The sequence below is a fragment of the Cryptotermes secundus genome, unplaced genomic scaffold (genome assembly GCF_002891405.2).
Source record: "Cryptotermes secundus unplaced genomic scaffold, Csec_1.0 scaffold477, whole genome shotgun sequence".
Classification (NCBI taxonomy): domain Eukaryota; kingdom Metazoa; phylum Arthropoda; class Insecta; order Blattodea; family Kalotermitidae; genus Cryptotermes; species Cryptotermes secundus.
Genome location: NW_019720168.1, coordinates 604,306 through 623,621, shown reverse-complemented (window position 1 = coordinate 623,621; position 19,316 = coordinate 604,306). Strand labels below are relative to the sequence as shown.

The window sequence follows — 19,316 nt, the reverse complement described above, 5'->3', positions numbered from 1 at the left end:
TAATAATAATAATAATAATAATGTGACGTGTTGCGCTATGCAGGGACACCCTTCCCCCTGCCAGCGGTTATGTAATGGTATTGGATCGCTCTCATTACTAAGGTAACAGGCGAGTCAACACTCCTTCGTCTACCCGCCCAGCGTTGATGTCACTGAGGGATACCGCGGTTGCTAGGCAGCAGTAAACAACTCCCGACGGCGTTGCTAGCAACATGGCGCCAGACAACAGTGTTGCCTATTACGTGGCTGTTTTCTGTGTTGTCCGGAATGAGGCTTAGATACGGAGCAGCGGAGACTATTCACAGTTAGTTCCGGGTTAGTTCCAAGCAAGCCTACGAGTCAGAGTGTGTGATCAGAGTTCTCCATTTACCCAGTGGAGAGTAACGAGTTAGCCAGCAACCAGTCAGTTGTATTCTGGCATTTGCAGTGTAGTATTTGTGATACTGCCGATGGCAGTAATTGTCAGATTGTAATTTGGGTGATTGTAAGTGCGAATGTGAAATAAAATTCGCTATATCAAATACGGCGTGAAGTTGTCGCGTTATACACCCAACACGTGACAATAATAACAACAATAATAATAATAATAAAATTTTTCGAAAATATTTAACAGTACTCAGACGTTCAAAAATGTCTCCTGTCTTACAATTTGAATTAATATTAAAAATCAGCTCAATTATATGTGGTTATGGAGGGCGCCAGAAAAATATACCACGGGCGCCGCATTGGAAAGGGCTGCAGTAGATGCTCAAATTGTTGGTCTTGCACTGCCACACAAGCTTTGGAGTCACAATTCATGGCTGGATGGACGCTCTTAATAATGCCAAGAGGGTTGTCAACCAAGGTACAACCACTCTGAACCTGTTGCAGCAGTTCCTCTGCATTATCCACTGCTGGAGTGAATGCCAATTTTTTTATGTCCCCAAAGGAAAAAATCAAGAGATTCATAATTGGTAAATGACTTGGCCAGGATAGTGGTCCCTACTATTCTATATGCACTGCTCCATGTAGGCAGTTTCAAGGTAATCTCTGGCAGAGTAACTGATATTGGCTGGAACACCATCATGACTTACCCACAAGTTTTATCAAATATCAACTGGTACACTATCCAATAACTCAGGCAAAGTGGGCTCCAAGAAATGTTCATTGCATATTGAGTGTATGAGGCAAAATATATTGCCCTACTAAACAGTCCCCAACAGTATCAGCCCAAACATTAATTGAAAACTGCTGTAACTGTCCAGAGTGAATTGTACTGTGTGTATTTGTTTCATTCCAAATGTACCAATTGTGGAAATGCATTATGCTGCTCTTTGTAAAGCCTGCTCCATCACCACAGAGTACACTGCTGCTAAATAACAGAACTTCATCCCACTGTCAAAGGAACAACCGACAAAATTCTGTTCACAGAGAACTTGCCACTACCATGCATGCCACATGTTTAGCAGCTTGTATTCAACCAATGTTGGTACACAGATTCTCCTCCAAACAACTCAGTATTCTCTATTCCAAGCCACCTGTTTGTGCGCTTCTCTGTCTTCAATGGAGCCTACCATAGGTGGGTGAATGGTGTTCAGAAAACTACACTGAGGATACCTCTCCGCATATAACTTGAGGCACCATTACCACAGGCTTTGATGAGAACTAAATGCATATTGGCGTATTCTCGGAATGTACAGCTTCCCATTTAAGAAAAGAAATAAGAAGCAACTTATGACACTGAAAGAACGGCTCTTTACGGCATGTACAGTTTACTGGAAATTAATACCTGATGTAACATGATAATGTATGTTGGTGACTCCCTATCACTGTAAACATGACAACTCCAAGTTTTGTTACTGAATGCGAGAGGTGGTAATGATAAAAGACAAGTAGTCGTTTACACTGCCTACTCCAAAATCTAATTTTCTTCAAAAGTGTCCCCAGCATATTTTACTTTCATAACCAAAGATCTAATCCTACTGTTGCCAGAACACCTTCCAAAGGCTCTAAGTTTGTGAGTCTGGGCCACAGTATTCACCCTCCAATTCTGTGTACTTATTTTTAGGAAACCTGTAAGTACACACACAGAGATTCAACACTGCTGACAGATAAATTAAGTAATAATTATAAGATAAACACTTCAATGGTTGAGTTTCACATATACCGTATTTACGCATGTATAGGCCGCAGCACAATTTTCAGACAGAAATTATAGAAAAAATAATTTTCTTGGAATATTATTTCAGGAGTAGAACACCCTGTATTACTAATTATGAATATAATTTTTTTTTAAATGAAGTGTGATTTCGACCAAAGTATTATTTTTCCATGGAAAAGGATCTACTTCTAGGAACAGACCGGTCATACGTTTATTCAACAGGGAATTAGTATATTCATCTTCGGTGAAATTCTTGGGTATTGATATCTCTGAAAATTTGAGCTGGTTGAATCACACTCAATATATCTGCCTTAAGCTGAGCAAGGCTCTATATCTGATCAAATCCTTACGTAATTCTGTTAGTTTACAGGTATTAAGAAATGTATATTTTACTAAATTTGAATCCATATTTAAGTATGGTATTATGTTTTGGGGTGGTGGAGGTAAAGAGATTGATACAGTTTTTAAAGTACAAAAAAAAATGCATAAGAGCCATTATGGGCGTTGATAATCGGGCATCCTGCAGAAGGCTGTTTGGTGAGTTAGAAATTTTAACTGTTACTTCTTTGTATATACTGGAGATTTTATGTTTTATCATAAAAAATAGAATCTATACAACTCTGAACTCTGATGTGCATAATTACAATACAAAGCATAAACATAATCTGTATGCCCAACATTGTAATACAAATCGTTGTAAGAGAAGTGTGATAAACATGGGCATAAAACTATACAATAATCTTCCTATGGAGTTAAAGAATGTATCTGATTTTAAAGTGTTTAGGAGGAAATTGAAGTGTTATTTGTTGCATAATGCCTTCTACTCTCTTCAGGAGTTTTTTATATGTAAGATGTTGAATTAAATGACTGTAATTGTCTGTTAATGCATGTGCTGGTGGTTTTTTTATATAATATATTTAAGTATTTATGTATTCTTTGATTATGTTAGGTGTGATTGTTATTAAATCTATATATTCCCTTTGACTTTATCCAATTGTATATTTTACAGTTATGGATGGAAATAAAATTATGAATTATGAATATAAGCCGCAGCCCAGTTTTCCTCTTGAATTTTTGGCAAAAAAATGTGCGGCCTATACATGCGTAAATACGGTATCTACAAATTCCAATCAGGAAGCATGTTTTCAAATAAAGACTAATGAAAATTATTCATTATGCCCTCATGAAAAAGTTTACTTCTTATTTTTTGGCTACTTGTTGTGACTGTAAGTATCTCAGGAAGAATAACGAATTTGAATGGACATGAAGCTACCGTTGCCTGAAGTACTATCGCAGCAATTCGTTTGATACAGAGCAAATCATAAAAAGACTCCCGGTGTCTCCGCCGAGATTCATACCGGGTCATCTCTACAATTAAAATCAGAAAAGGGCCAGCTCGTTTGGTGAGAAGTTTCACAGTCACTAACTTAAGTCTGCAATACTTCGGGATCTTTCAGCTTATAAAACCAGCTCACCTGGAAACCACGCAAATAACCATAAGGCTAACATTCAAGAGCAAGACAAAAAATCAATCTCGATACTGTATAGAATACAAGAAACTTTTATTATTAACTAGTCATATTCGATGTCCATCATGCTGCATGCGTGATGAACAAAACAAATACTTACATTGAACCTCAGCTGGTGTACTGCCTACATTCATGCTTTACACTTCATTCACGGTTCACGGTCAAAGGGGCCAAAAAAGGGGGTGGGGGGCGCAAGGTATCAATATACTAAAAATATTCGAAACTTCAGAAATCCATACTGCCACCTCTTTCATGTGAGTGACACAATTACAAACTTGTATGCTGTACTTTCAAAGGGCAGTACATACTGCAAATTAGAACAAATGACCTTTAACCTTAAACAAAGCTGGAACATAAACACCACAAATTCCCAACGTCTTCGTTACACAAAACCTACAAAATGCTCACAATGACTTATCAATACCATTATACTTTGAAAGGCTCAAGTTATCCGTGGTGATAATAGACACCATCAGTAACCATGGACTAAGGCCGAGGGCACACCAAAGAAACTAGCAACCGCAACACATGCGACATTTCCGAGAATTGTTATCAGTATGAGTGGTCTGAGATGAGCACATGTAACTGAATGGAGCAGCGCAACTGGCGGAGACTGAGTAGCTCAATATACAGGCAACGGAGCATGCCAGTCTTCTCACAATTGCGTTTCCGCGTGGTTTCTTTGTATCAACTGTTCTGTACCGCGCTTTAGCGATTCACTTATTTAAGGTGGCACGAAATGTTGATGAAGCCGTTAAACTTATTTTGGGCAATTAACTGAGCAAGAGCCTGGTATATATGACAAACACCACCCAGGCTATGCTTTTCCTCCATGGCCTTTAGTCCACAAGCGAACTATACCGACCGAGCGACCGCCGCTTGTCGGCGAATTTAGTGGCAACTTTTGGGGACAGAGGGTGTTGCGTGATCAGCGAAAACGAAAAAGTTGAAAGAAAAAATCAAGGAAGTCAAAACGCATAACGGATGGAACAGAGAGAAGGATGTAAAGGAAAGATATAATAATTTTATCCAGATAATTAAAGGTAAATTAGTAGAGACCACCCCCAAAAGAAAAAACAAAAACCTCGGAAGGGGAGCACAACCAGAGTGTTTATGGTGGAACAGAGAATGTGATAAGGTAATTAGAATTAGAAATGCTAAATTGCTTAAATGGAAGTACTATAAAACTGAAAAGACATTTTTGGACTACAGAAGGGTGGCGATTATCGAAAAAAAATAAACTGAGATAAATCAAACAAGATCATTGGAAAACTTTCTGCAAGGGAACAGATAAATTCATGAATCCATCATACATTTGGGATAGAATGAAGAAACTAAAATACAGATTCAACAAGACAGAAAGGGAACATGAATATAAAGAACTACTTAATTCTGCCAAAACGACCTTTGAAAAGCTATGCTCAGGCGTGGATTAACCCAAGCAAGCATCAGCATTCGATCATGATAATCAGGATACACAATTCATGAACTCCACTTCATAATTAAAAACCTCAGTCCGATCCAGGCCAGGATGGGATGGAATAGACTACGCCATAATTCGCAATTTGCCAAATGAAGCTTTAGAAATTCTGCTAGAAATTTACTATAACTTAAGAGCAAGAGTGTTCCCAGATGACTGGAAAAAATAGAGTATTCTGTATCCCTAAAAGAGATAAAACGAATGTAAGACCTATATCCATGGCATCATGCGTGTGCAAGGTATTAGGACGGATGATAATCATGTGCATTTCCTGGTGGCTAGAAAAGAATCAAATGTTCTCAGTAACACAATATGGATTTCGGCAAAACAAGGGTTGCACAGACAACCTAGCAATGCTAACGACTGAAATAATAAAAGCGTTTGAAGAACGGAACATGGTATCGGCCTTATTCCTCGACATTAAAAGCACACACGATAACGTCCACTGCAGCACTTTGTTGGATAGACTCGAGGCAGTAGGCTTCTCGGGAAACATGTTAGCTTTCATCTTTAACCTAGTCTCTACAAGGGAACATTCGACAATGCTAATTAGAAACTGCAACATAAAATGTTTACTTTTTTCAACGTCAGATTGACATCAGCTTTCAAATATGTTCGTACATTTTTCTACAGGTGCCTTCATTCCCTCATAACTTCAACAGGGAAAACTGCTTACAGAATTTTATATACATACATAACGGTTAGGAATTAACAGGTCACATGTTAAAACTTATGATTAATGATACTATAAAATAAAATGAAAATTACTATTCTGTTTCACATCCATTTACAGTAATCCACTGCTACTTCTCCGCGACCTTATATATCTCGATGTAGCTTAATTTCTATGTCTTTTTTGGATACATATTAGTTTTGCTTGTTGATCCCATATATTAACTATGGTGTCATCATCTGTTGCTACTTATGAGGTATGAGTCAGGCCCAACCAGCCAGCATATCAATTAAGGTTTCACACCTGCTATGGCACTTTTCTGGACTCAGATGATGGCTAATAAAATATTGGTGGATACATAATAAGACAGCAAAATTTTAGGACAGTTGCATACAATTTTTTATATGACAAAAGCTCGACTGTCAACAGTTGAGACTGAACAGTATGGACAAAGGCATGCAAGTGAAGAATCCTTCAGTCTACTCAGAAGCAAGTTGAATGACTTGACTTCTTTTGGACTTCATCCATCGTCTGGTATATAAAAGACAAAAAAACCACGACGTTTCGGAGACTGGATCTGTCTCCAAAATGTCGTGGTTCTTTTTGTCTTTTATATACCAGATGATGGGTGAAGTCCAAAATAAGCCAAAAGAAGTACAGTATACACCATCGTCAGAATCCTTCCAAATTCTTTTCTAGAATTAACAGTTCCATCATCCTCATGTGTATTTCAGATGTATGAACCTGTCAGTCAATACTTCTAAGCCAGAGTGATACACAGCTTTTTCATTGTTATTTTCACAGCTGTACAGTGTCACAATGGTGACTGTTTCCTTATCAGAACTCAAGCATAACTTTTATTTACTGTGTATATATCTCTTTCTGTGACTTCCTTAAAGTAAATGGATCCCCGGCCCATGTTTGCACTCTCATAATCAGGAGTTTTAATGTTGTTACTCCTCATCCACATTTCTGAAGAGCTCCTGTCCTAGAACACTTTTCATTCTTCTTATGTTTATGGAATGGTCACAGAATACTGAAGCAATTTCACATTCTTCAACAAAATATCACTTTATGAACAATACTGCAGGACCTATCAGTATGCCAGGCAGCTCTGTTGCACTCTTCTGGGAAGGAGCTGTTAAGAACTAATTGTAGAAATGATACAGAACAGCAGGAAGAAGGTTTTCATGGGAAATTAATTAAATATTCCTGTGTCATAGAAAACAAAAGTTTGAACTGTGGCAGGGTAGCAGAGAAGCTAAAGTCCTCAGTGGACAAAACTGAAACATTCAAACCCTGTATGTTAAGATGGGTCCTACACAAGTAAACCATTTATTTAATATTCAGGCTATTGGTATATCTAAAAGCATATGGTTAATCCACCAGAAGATAATCAATATCTTGCATTTATTGTAAATTATTCAAAATAAAAACAAACATGAGCTTTCATGTTGAAGATACATTGCTGTAAATGTCACATAATACTCTTCAGTTTCAATACCGTTCATGCATTTCATCTTAGAGGTACCATAGTTCGACAACTACGGGTAAACTACTCATTTTTTATTTTTCACAAGTTGTGTGTTACTGAGTTAAAATTACACTGGGAACAAAATTATACAATAATCTTTTTATATGTTTACACTGAAAGGAAAAATGTGGTTACAAGTACATGTATATTATATGCAAATTCATCCAAGAACATGTGCTTTAACTTGAAAGCATGATATTCGTTTTACTGTAGCCAAACCATTTTAATTTCACTGCTAACAAATGATTACTAGCTGTACAGGAAAACTTCCACATCATGTACGTAAATGATTCAGCCACACTGCTTTAAAACCAGTCCATCAAATCATACTGATCTCGTTTAATAAACTTAACTTTTTCTCATACGATCTGAGATTCTCACAGCAGTAGCTATGAAGAGTACTATCTTATGGAATATAACACCATGCATTCCACTGAAAGTCAACTGATGTTTCGGAAGAACATATCACCTCCATCTTCAGGGTCAAAGATTAAGTGTTATATCCCAGAAGATAGTACTCTTCTTGACCTTTTCTTCATTTCAGGTGACTCTTTCAAGCCTACCGAGAACTACTGGTCTTTTTCTTTTTAACAGATTATTCAGGAGGCTTAATTTTCCATAATCTTCACATATTCATACCTTCTGTCAAACCATCACCAAGTGCTTACAGCTACAACAGGACCTTTATTCCAATACTTAAAATTAATATATTGGTTCCAACTTATATACTATTTCTTCTGGCATGCAGTATCTCTCTATTCAGTAAAACTGTTAGTGAAATGTGAGATTATGGTAAAACACCATAAAAACAGAGTGTCGCGCCCGCTAAAGGATGTGCCAATGACACTTATAGGTCATTTGTTGTCAGCTGTCATCATAATCATTATAAATGCTTGTTTATATAGGCTTCTTGAAACCTATGTTCTTTTCAATATTATAAGTATGCTACACAGTATCCATAACATATCTACACAGTTATGTTAGGAGCTAATGTTGATAGATATACACATTTATGTAAAATATTTTAATTTTGAATGCTGAAATAAGATACTGTAACATTTGTAACCACCTAATGATGGCCCAGACAGACAGATCGAAACATGGTGTATCAAAGAAAATTAAACGTTCTAAGTACATATTAATACACACATAATTCTTAGTAACATGAATCTGACTTTTCATGCTTTAAATGTATAGACAGGGACCTTCAATTTTTTTTTTTACATTTGAGGAAATGCACTTGTACATCTTAATAGTATAAATCCTCAGATATGAACATTAAATGCAAAAGAAATGTGACTGCTCAAAAACCTTTGAAACTCACTGCCTCTCCCTGTTTACCTTCAGATATAATATGATTTGCCGCTCTCTTCATTAACACGAAAGTTCCTTTACCTTTCAGATCTGACACTTGTTCTGAGCTACCTCCATTTTAGGTTCCTGTTATTTCTGCAGCTTCATCATTATGGTTCTCATGATGAATGTCTGAGAATAACGTATTAGTGATCGTGTCATCTGCATCACTGTATTCCAATAAAGGTACGACACCATCTGGATTGTCACTGATGGAAGTACTTGGTGCTACACTTGTCACTGGATCATCTGATATGGGTATTATAGTTATAACAGAATCAGGATCTGAAATAACAGCACCATTATTCCCTGATGTTTTTACTTCTGACACTATTTCACCAGATTCATTTGTGGATAAGATATATTCACTTTCATTTGAATCTGACAACACATATATAAGAGATTTGGAAGCTGTATTACCAAATGGCTCAGTTCTTGGTTGTATCATAAGCTGTGGAATGTCTTTTGTTGAACCAAAGTCCTCAGCTGAAGTAAGCAATGTTGTAACATCTTCAGTTGTGGTTTGTTTTGATATAAATTCATCTTGAGGTGGCAGAACTGTGGGATCAGCCTCAATAAAGTCTGAGATCATTTGGATCTGAGTACCTCGTTCTGTGAGTTTTGGGTCAGAGGACTCTGGAGACTGTAACTCATTTACCACGGGTGGTGATGGTGATTCATCATGTGTCTGAGTTTGTCTCAAGTCCTGGAGCCTGCGTAATTGTTTGATTCTGTTACGATGCTTCATTTTTGTTCTTATCACCTTGATTTGATTCAAATCTGAAACAATTATGCTTTTTGTGATTTCCGTGGTAGGTTCATCTGCATCTTGAGAAGAGTCATTGTCTTGAGAATCCAGATTTTGGTTTTCATCATTTGTGGAACTTCCCTCTTCAGATGCTTTGTTACTCCTCCGGACATGAGTCAGCAGATGACGAGTGAGAGAACTCTGGAAATTGTAGCTTACACCACAGATTGTACATAAGAATTCCTTGTCTCCTTCATGAATAAGCAGATGTCGAGCATAGTTACTATGTTTTGCAAAATCTTTCCCACATCGTTCACAGTTGTAAGGTTTTATTTCAACGTGAATTTTTCGATGACCATTTAAATCGCCAATGTGAACAAAAGCCTTGCCACATATATCGCAGCCATATGGTTTTATTCCAGTATGAATGAATTTATGTTTCTGGTAACTGCTGTTATCTGGAAAACGTTTCCTACAAGTTTCACACTGGAAAGGTCTTCCTTCTTGGTTGTGAACAGTTATATGACGACGTAGAGAGCCAAGTGTGCCGAAACTCTTCTTGCAAATCTTACAGGACCAAGGTTTGTCACCTGAATGAATTTTCCGATGGCGGGAAAGGGTGGATGCATCAAGGAATGTTTTATCACATAAATCACACTTATAAACACGCTCCCCTGTATGAGTGTTGATATGCCGTTTCAAATGACTGCTGTGTCTGAAAGTTTTCGTACATATTGCACAGGCAAAGTGTCGGTCCAAGAAACTGCTGTCACCACCGCTGCCATCTGCATAAGAACCTCCATAAATTACATTATTCTGTCGACCACGTTGGATTGGAATTGGGAGACGAATTACTTGAGAAGTGGAATGTTTCTTCACTTTGTTATCATCATCAATTACAAATGATGTTGTAACAGTAACATTAACTTTATCTGGATCACCGGAACTACTCTGGTTTGACACTTCATCATCATATTCAGCTTTTGGTACAATCTGGAGAGTAGCAGTTTTTGTAACACCTTCTACATTCGGAGGAACTTCTATTATTCTATACACTGCAACTGGAACATCTTTCAATTTTGAATTCTTCTTTTGTGGTTGTTGGACATTCATATCCATGTTACACATGAAATATATACCCTGCAAATAATAATGATTACAATTACAACAACAACAATCTTGGTTTTGACATCTTTTCCAATATAGCAAAGAAGAAATCTACGAAACATGTTGTAAGGGAAGTTGCTACGAACCCTCATTTAATATTTGAAATACTGTGCCTTCATGTCTTTAAAAAAAAAAAATTGGAATCCTGGAATCACAGATATGTCATGGAGATGTGAGACGGCTAACAGCAATTTACCCAAACTGAACCGAATCAGTCATGAGACAGAAAAAACATGATCGTGTGTCCTGTGGGGCCCATAACCAAGAATGACTGTCCTGGCAGGGGCGAACAACATATTACTCAGAGTTGCAATAAGACAGATAAATACGGCCAAGAGTCCCATGGGACCCAGCACTAAGAATGACTCTGCTGGCGAGGGTTAGCATCAATTTGCCCAACCCCAAACAGAACCAGCAGCAAATTACCACACAAACACAACCATGAGACAGAAAGATATGGTCTGGGGTCTTGAAACCAAATATGACTGCAATGACAAGGGGTTGCAGAAAATTATGTGACCAGATCAGACCAGTCATTGTTCTTTAATTATCTCAGCCTGCAACCTAGCAATGAGGTCTGTAAAAAAAAATGCACCAAGGATCCAGGCAAGAACCATCTAATAGGCTGTGAAACAATGTGATTTTTTATAAACTGTTGTAGTCATTTGTAGATAAGAGTAGCTCGTGTCAAATCAAATTTTCAGCTTGAACCTGTTGAGTAGTCACGATCACATTCCAGTATTACTTCTTAATACACCAAGTACAAGAAATAGAGCCCTTCATAAATGTAAATATCTGCACAGCTAATCAAGAAATGCCACGTTTTATGGACCAGCTAGTCCCTAGCACAAGACAGGTAGATCCAGTCAATGACTATTTCCTTAAGATGTATCTTAATATTGTCCTTCCTTCCATGCCTAAGTTTCCTAAGTGGTCATTTCTCTTTTATTTTGGGGCCAAAATTTTGTATGCAGTTCCTCTCATTTCTCCCATTTTTTTTCTATATGCTATATCTCACACCCCATCATTTTATCATCCAAATCTTTATAACCTTTTCTTGCAATATGTAGTTGCAGCTGGGTAATGAGATACACTGCCCTCTGATGCCATGATATTAAAAAACAATTAAAATCGTAAGAACTCTTTTTTTACCATGTGCCTCTAAAATGTTTCTCTAGGCATCAGAGAAGGTCAAAGATTAATTTATGACTGAATTGCCCACTATTAAGGGGTGATTTTCTTTACATTCCCTTGTGGGCTGCAAAATCCTGAAACTGTTATAGTTGTCTCCAAACAATCATTCTTATTTTGTTATTCCATAAAACATCAAAATGGGATACAAATATCTAAAAGCAATTCAATAACACTTTTACAGCATATACACCTATCAGCCTCGTTATTTCATTCAGATACTGTTTATCAAAAAATACTAGTACAATTATGACAATGATAATATTACTTGCATTTGTGTTTGCTGATTTTCCAGTGTAGTGTAGTGTCAAAATGTCATTTTGTGTGAAAGAGCTTGAAATAAGAACTATCACACAACCCAACACTGCATTACGGCATTCACACTTTTTCCTACTCCATTTACTTTTTGCAAGACACAAGCAACTGCATTTGTTTTCCTCCTGAGGGCCAGTACTCACTGTGTTTATGTGAAGTTAGGTACGTGGTTCTCCGCATGGTGTGATCTGAAGTGGAGCCCCCACCCACAAGCTACTCACCAAAGAAAAGCGGCCTCCGTAGTCTAGAGGTAACGTTCCCACCTCATGACTCGCGGTACACGGGTTCAAACCTGGAGGAGGTTGTCGAATTTTTAAGGGCGGAAAAATTCAGGGAACAAGTCCTCCGGGAGGGACTTTAACTGTGGGTCCCATGTCGTAGCTTTACGGCATGTAAAAGAACCTCATATCTCCTAAGAAGATCACTGAGCCAAATTCAAGGATGTTTCCCGCCCAACAAATAGTCTCTTAACACCTCTGATAGATGGGGGAAGCATTATAAATACTGCCAAGCTAGTGGACGCCGAACTTGCTGGCTCGGTCGGGACTGGTGGTACACACCAATATCGGTAGGATATAGAGACTGGTAGAATATCATAGAGGGAAGCACAATGGACCAATACTGGTCTAAGTGCATGGGGAAACCCACCCTCTCCAATAACTAACTAACTAACTAACTAACTACTCACCAAAGAAAGTCTGAAATTTCTGTGATAATTTTTAACCACTAAAGGTGACGAATATTCTGAACCAAAAGCTCCAAGAGGTTAAAATAAACTTTTTCATCAATTTCCAGATCCATCTGATAAGTAAGTGTGGTCGTATACTCCTTACCCCTTGTATCTACAACTGTTTTCAGACCATTTGTGGTCTCATCACATGACTCCCTTGTGCTGCAGGGTCGTACAATTCATTCATAAATGTATAGTAACATAGATGACACTGAAATTACTACAGAGAAAATGTTAGTGGCATACTTCAAAGTACTCTCTTGTCATTCGCTTGGAGGGACTATGAAAACCATGACCAACCTCAGTTTATTAACCTTAAAATGCCGGACTATTGAAATAGTGGTAGCCTGAGCTGGCCGGAGTTTATTTAAATGCCTGCTGCTTGTGCACGTTTAAATGCCTGTTGTCGCTCTGCAATTAAATGTCCGTTCCCGTTAAGGCGCTTACATTGTACTCCAAACGCATTCTTTTTATCATAATACAGTAGAACTGCACCTCCAGCCATCTTCAAAATATAGGGCAATTTCAGCTACACATTAGAAAATACTTAACTTTTATTTCGAACACAGAACAAAGTAAATGCAGTACTGTAGTTTATTTAGGGCAGGGTAAGATTCATATTTACTTACCAGTAATTCAGCATAACAATGAGTCCTAAGAAGATTATCTGCTGCTATTTAATGATTCTATTGCAACTACAAATGTTGATATGTAAATGAAATCTTTCACCAAAATTCAGTGACAACAGATGAATATCTGGTGCAGAATGTAAAATTCTGAAAGTGAATAAAAGAAAGATTAACACTTATCAGAAAAAAAAAAACAGCTTGGGCAGTAATGTCACTCACAGTATCCTGGGTGGCCAAGGTTCAATTCCTGTTAGGGGTAAGAATTTTATTTTCACCGCCATGCCCAGACAAGCTCTGGGGCCTGTCCAGACTTTATCTTATAGATAGTGGGCGCAAAATGACCGGTGCATGGAGCTGTCACTTCTATTTGGTACCATTTGGCATATGGAATATGCCTCTGCTTTTTCATACATCTTAATGGTGTGGTGTTTAATTAAGAAAAGGCAAATGATCAACGTCATACGGTCTTTGAATTTTCAAGAAATCAGGTCAGTCACACAGAAGTTTACATAGTCATACAGGATAACGAAAGGCCCACAAAATACATTATAAACATTTAATAATTCCATTTTTAAATCACATTCAGAACAAAGATAGTACCTGAATATACTGGCCAGGAGGTAGAATGTGGGGAACTGAGGAAATTTTATAGCAAAGAACCAATGCATTTCAGAGTATGGTTAGAATATTAAAACGAAGGTTATGATGGGCTGAACAAGCAGATGAAGTGGAAGACACAATAATTGCATACAGAAATTTTATTCAGCAACCTCCTGTGTTGACTGTAGTGTAATGTACCGACCTAGAGTGGTGCAACTTCTAGTTCCTCCATAAATGCTCATAATTCTACTGGGTCCTGTTGATGCCCCCACTGTCACTGGGGCTCTTCAGGAGCCTCAACTTTAAGTCAGAGGCAAAACCCTCCAAACAGTGGCCCTCTTAATATCCATTGGCTCCACCCTTACAAGGCCAAAGGTCCATGCCCAAGTGCCTTAACACCATCTTTTGTTAGGATGCTGATAGCAGGATGTCCCAGGTGCCCTTTATCATTCACTGCTGGACCCCCCCCCCACAAGCCCCAGTCCAGCCCTTAGTTTTCCTCAAAATAGATCTCATCTTGAACAGCTTGTTCTGCTTGTCAAGCATTTCTTCTTCTTCTTGATAAACAGGCTATTCACCCCATCAAAGGACTTAACTTAGTTTTACCCTCCCAGGTTCCTCATGAAAGTCCTCAAGAGCTAATGGCAGCAGGAACCAATAACTTAGCCCTCCAGTGCGAGAGGGAAATCTTATCTTGGACTGCTGCCAGTGGGAAGTCTACAGCCACCCGTCATTCAACAGGGACAGCCGACCTCCCCACCACTCGCCCTAGCTGGATCTGTAATCGAGTTCCAGGAAAGGCCTCAGTTCCTTACAGAAGTGTCCCTTCTACTAGCTCACTTCTTTGTTAGCCTGTCCAACTCTTCTTCTTGATAGGTTAATTACCCCTTTCAAAGTACCTCTTACATTCTTGCCATTAGCAGACCTTCACCAAAGCCTCTGAGAGATCAGTCTATCCCTGACAGCATTAGTGTAGAAGACACAACACCTAAGCCCTTTGAAGCAGAAAGAGCTGATCTTCTCACCCCCAAAAGCATTGATGGCAGGGACCCTCTAGCTGCCCTCCATCTTGACACCTGGGGAGCTAAGTCCCAGTCTGGTATCAGATAGAGGCATAAGCACCAGATAAGTCCAGCACCTGAGAACAGAGTCACGCCCTACCATCTTACTTTAACTGCTAGTCTGTCCACTTCTTGTAAGATCTGAGGTTTTCACAGCAGTGCTGTCTTCTGGCATGTGGCGCTGTGTGGATCTTGTGTGAACCGACATTTCAGAGGAATATATTGCCTCCACTTCTTGACAGTCAGGTTATTCACCTCTATCAAGTTACTGTTAGAGGTTGAGTCGACCCCAGGGCCACAGTGCGACTGGAAGGGTTAGGTCAATTGAAAGTCTTCATAGGGTCAACATTACATTACATACTTAAAACCTTCAATATCATCTCAGTTCATAAAAACTCTAAGTTAAGATCATTTACTTCTGAAGTGCCGATGGGTTAAATAACAAGTGAAGTAGGCTTTTTTTTTTGTAGTCATTGCAAGCAATATGCATGAGATACAGTAACATGCAACAGTGCTAGAAGTGCGACTGTCATGTTATAATTATTTCCACTAATTTATTTTTGTAGATATCTGCTAGAATTTTGTAACAGCATGCTCAGTCAGTGATAATACTTTTTAGCAGAGAGAAAGAAGCCAGCTAATCATTGTGTTTGTGTCTGTGTTTTGCAAGTTTTGTTTTGTAAATATAAGCGTGGTTTTATAGTTTTCAACAAATCTGTGTATTATTTTTTTTTAATTGCTAGTGGAGTGGGACTGAGTCCCTTGTACTGCGACCACTTCTGGCCTATTGTATCAGCCCCAGATGATAGGTGAGGGTGATTGGTGGAATAAAGATTAACAGGGGAAACCAAAGTACTCGGAGAAAACCTGCCCTAGCGCCACTTTGTCCACCACAAATCCCACTTGACCAGACTCAGGGTCGAACCCAGGCTGACGCAGTGGAAAGCCAGCAACTAACTGCTTGGGCTATGGCGTGGCCAATCTGTGTTTGTAAGGATAAGTACATATTATTATATTTTTACTAATATGCCAAAGAGAACATGTAGATTTAATAGTGAACTTCAAGCAAACTTCCTTTGCTTTAAAACTGGGAGATATGAAAATGAAACAATGAATTATATGCAGACCATTCATGTCTGTAGCAAACAATGTTATGATTTAAAAGCAGAAATCAAACCTGTCAAGCACAAGAAACAAATCCATAGTTATCATACTACCTCAAAGGTCATTGAATTTCTCCCTAAACAATATTAAAAAACAGAAGAATGGATAACAGATCTGAAGGGGCAGTGTTATTTCATGGTGTAAAACATCACTCATCATATTTATTGTAGATGTGTTTAGTTCTGTTGTCTAGCACTGGCATGGTGCAGACCACACTGCAAGCATGTCTTCTGTTGTCAGAATAGTTGCATAATCTAGCAAAAGACTGTTTACCAAGAATCTGTCTTTGTGGCAACTATTTTATCGAGTCATTGCCTAGCAATGGTAATCCATGTTACAATCTACATGTTGCTAGGAAATATGTTGGTAGACAAGTTCCTGCGAAGATTGATACTTTGTAAACAGTCAGTTGCTAGGTTACGGAACAACAGATGAGGCTGTGTTTTCTATGTCATCTGCACTGAGCAACAGTAGGAATAGGGTTCTCTGTGACCAGTTGCTAGGTTACACATTGATTCTTACAATAGAACTGTCTTCTGTGTGCTCCATGCCACAGTTATATAACAAGATTCCCAGAATAACCAAGGGAGTGAAAGAATTAGTTCAAGGACAGTTACAGGTCAGTCTTGAGTTGGAGGAGTGAGTCTAGAAGAATATTTAGTTCTGAGGTTACAGAGTGATTGAAGATGAAATATCAAGAAGACTTCATAGTGAGTTGAGGTGCTAGTTTCTGTGTTGAGATCCACTGCCAGCAAACAACCAGTGAAGATGGACAATCTTAGTGCATGTGCAATGGTGAACTCAAAGTGTGAAGAATAGTGATAGTGTTATAACTGAGTATGATAAAGTGAACATGTAGCCAAGGTGTTAAAAAAAACCCAATTATCCAAACTAGAACCTGTTGTTTTCGTCAGGTGTACCACACTACATGTGACAACATAACTCAAGTTGAATAGTCCAATTTTGATATACTGATTGTCCATTGCAAGAGTTTTCTGTCTTTATTCAGCTGTTTATGTAAGTTCACGTCCAAATGCATATTTCATGAAGCACAGAATGTAAAGTTGTTCCTCTAATTAATTAATTAACCACTATGCCATGAAGACATAAGGGAGTGAAGGTATAGCTTCACCATTTTTGACCTCAGCACCAGATGGAGGTGTGTGGTCAGCTTCACGCCCCTGCCGCTCTAACCCCGGGAAAGACCTCCCGGTACCCATTGGATAAGAGGCTAGATTGGCCCCAGAGCCGGTCTGGACGCTGTGGAGAAAAGAAAAACCTTGAACTGCAGGGAATCGAAGCCAGGCCATCCAACCCGTAGCCCGTCGCTATACAGACTCCTTTCATGTTGCATACATACATTTACGTGGTACGCGCTAGAAATCGATGACTTTCAAATATGCCCAAACACAAAAAACATTTGGCACTACCACAACTGGGAATCAACAGACCATTTACTACAGAAAACACGTTAGCTTATAAATACAAAAATATCACAAAGACTGTGAATTTTCACCGCCATGAAACAATGTTCAAATAAGATTTAGAAATAAAAAAAATACACTGGAAAACATAAATACTACGTACAATACCTCACTAAATATAACGCTGCACAAATCTCTCAAAACAAATATTCTCTTCCGCACCAAACATAATAATCGGCCTCTTCGGCTCAACTGCCATATTAAACACTACGCTACGAAAAGGTCCACCCACGGCTTCACTTTCCCGAGCCACGGATCGCCCAGATTGCTGAAACACCGTGGCGGGCTCCTACAGACGCACTTGAATAATTACACTAATCATCCACAGAAGGCGCTTGCAACAGAAATAGTTCGCTCTACTTGTCGCCTGCTTTCACGTTGGAATCTTGGTTGGCTTATTTCTCGACCTTAATGATGGAGGAGACATGTTCCGCTGACATGTTACATCCTAGAAGATAGAACTCTTCATAGCACAACTAGCAAAACGCTTTAACACAAACAGAACGCGTTACATAGAAAACACGAAAATATAACAGTATCTCATACCACTACATACTTCAATTACTACCTCATATTTACCGACATGTCACAACAAAAGCCTGTTTAACCGGTGGTCATTTTGTGATGTATCTCTAGAAGGCAAATGTTTACTCCGGAAAAGCTTTAAAAAAGTAAATGTTCTCCTTTCCGCCATGGTGAGAAGTCTGGAATAGCCAGATATACTTGTATACGAATGTCATGACGTGCTAAAAGGCATTAATTCTCCGAAACTTGTGTCAAAACAAAGATTTTATTCTATTCCAAACCTGTCGACTTTTTTTTTACTTTTGACTGCCTGTAGATTGTAGTGTAATGTTGTCCCTGTGCTTTAGTAGTGTTCTTTATAATACACTTTTTTCTCATAATATTGTCAATATAATACGCTTTAATGGTGATGTTTTACAGTGTAATACTGTGCTACTCTTTACTGATGTTCTTTTGCATTTCTCATTTTTCCCTTATGTTAAATGTCCTTAAAATTTAAAATATTTTTTTGAACAAGTACTTCAATTGAGTTGTGCATATTTTACCCTTTAAAAGAGGATATGAGGCCCCAAAGATGATTTTCCCTTGCTGTTTATATGAAATCTCTCCTGTGGTGCAAAGTATTCTAAACCCACGGGAAACACTGCTTCAAAGTTTAACAATAAATATGTAACATACATGAAATGAAATTAAGCCAGATCACCCATGGATGATTCCTTTAGCAATAAGAAACCAACTTTCACATGCATATAGAACATTCCGAGAAACATAGCAAGCACTTCCCAAATTTAATTTGCTCTTAATTTTTCTGCAAATTTACTTTTGACTCAGTGCAGTGCATTATAAACAAACTCCATAGAGTAAAATCATTCTTGAGAAGTTACAGTCACTCAGCTGGTGCCTTTTATAGACTCCAGCTCAGCACCACACAACCCCTCAATTATACCCTCCCATCCATGCCTAGGTTTCTCAAGTGGTAGCCTTCAGATTTTC

General features: G+C 38.4%; 2 protein-coding genes across 8 annotated transcripts in view; both read right to left on the bottom strand.

The window, feature by feature from the left end:
• The window catches only part of LOC111867431, a 19,672-nt gene extending 15,486 nt beyond the window's left edge, over positions 1-4,186 (bottom strand). The window contains exon 1 of the mRNA XM_023857293.2: positions 3,770-4,186. The gene's annotated coding sequence lies outside the window, so the exon portion shown is untranslated. The remainder of the gene's footprint in view (positions 1-3,769) is intronic.
• A 3,617-nt stretch (positions 4,187-7,803) lies between these two features.
• LOC111867402 (zinc finger and BTB domain-containing protein 24) lies at positions 7,804-18,035 on the bottom strand. 7 transcript variants are annotated; one of them, XM_023857253.2, is made up of 4 exons: positions 17,213-17,405; positions 15,259-15,456; positions 13,490-13,636; positions 7,804-10,597 (listed from the first exon to the last, which is right to left on the bottom strand). In XM_023857253.2, exon 4 carries the CDS (start codon positions 10,583-10,585, stop codon positions 8,789-8,791), a length of 1,797 nt encoding a protein of 598 aa, XP_023713021.1. In that variant the 5' UTR covers positions 10,586-10,597; positions 13,490-13,636; positions 15,259-15,456; positions 17,213-17,405; the 3' UTR covers positions 7,804-8,788. The 7 variants fall into 7 exon arrangements, with proteins under 7 accessions (XP_023713021.1, XP_023713004.1, XP_023712995.1 ...); XM_023857236.2 differs by lacking the exons at positions 15,259-15,456; positions 17,213-17,405 and adding an exon at positions 17,902-18,034; XM_023857227.2 differs by lacking the exons at positions 15,259-15,456; positions 17,213-17,405 and adding an exon at positions 17,907-18,034.
• Between the last annotated feature and the right edge of the window lie 1,281 nt (positions 18,036-19,316).

Bases quoted from the DNA above. Each gene is read 5' to 3' on its own strand.
- LOC111867402 (XM_023857281.2), bottom strand. From the start codon at position 10,585: ATGTGTAACATGGATATGAATGTCCAACAACCACAAAAGAAGAATTCA.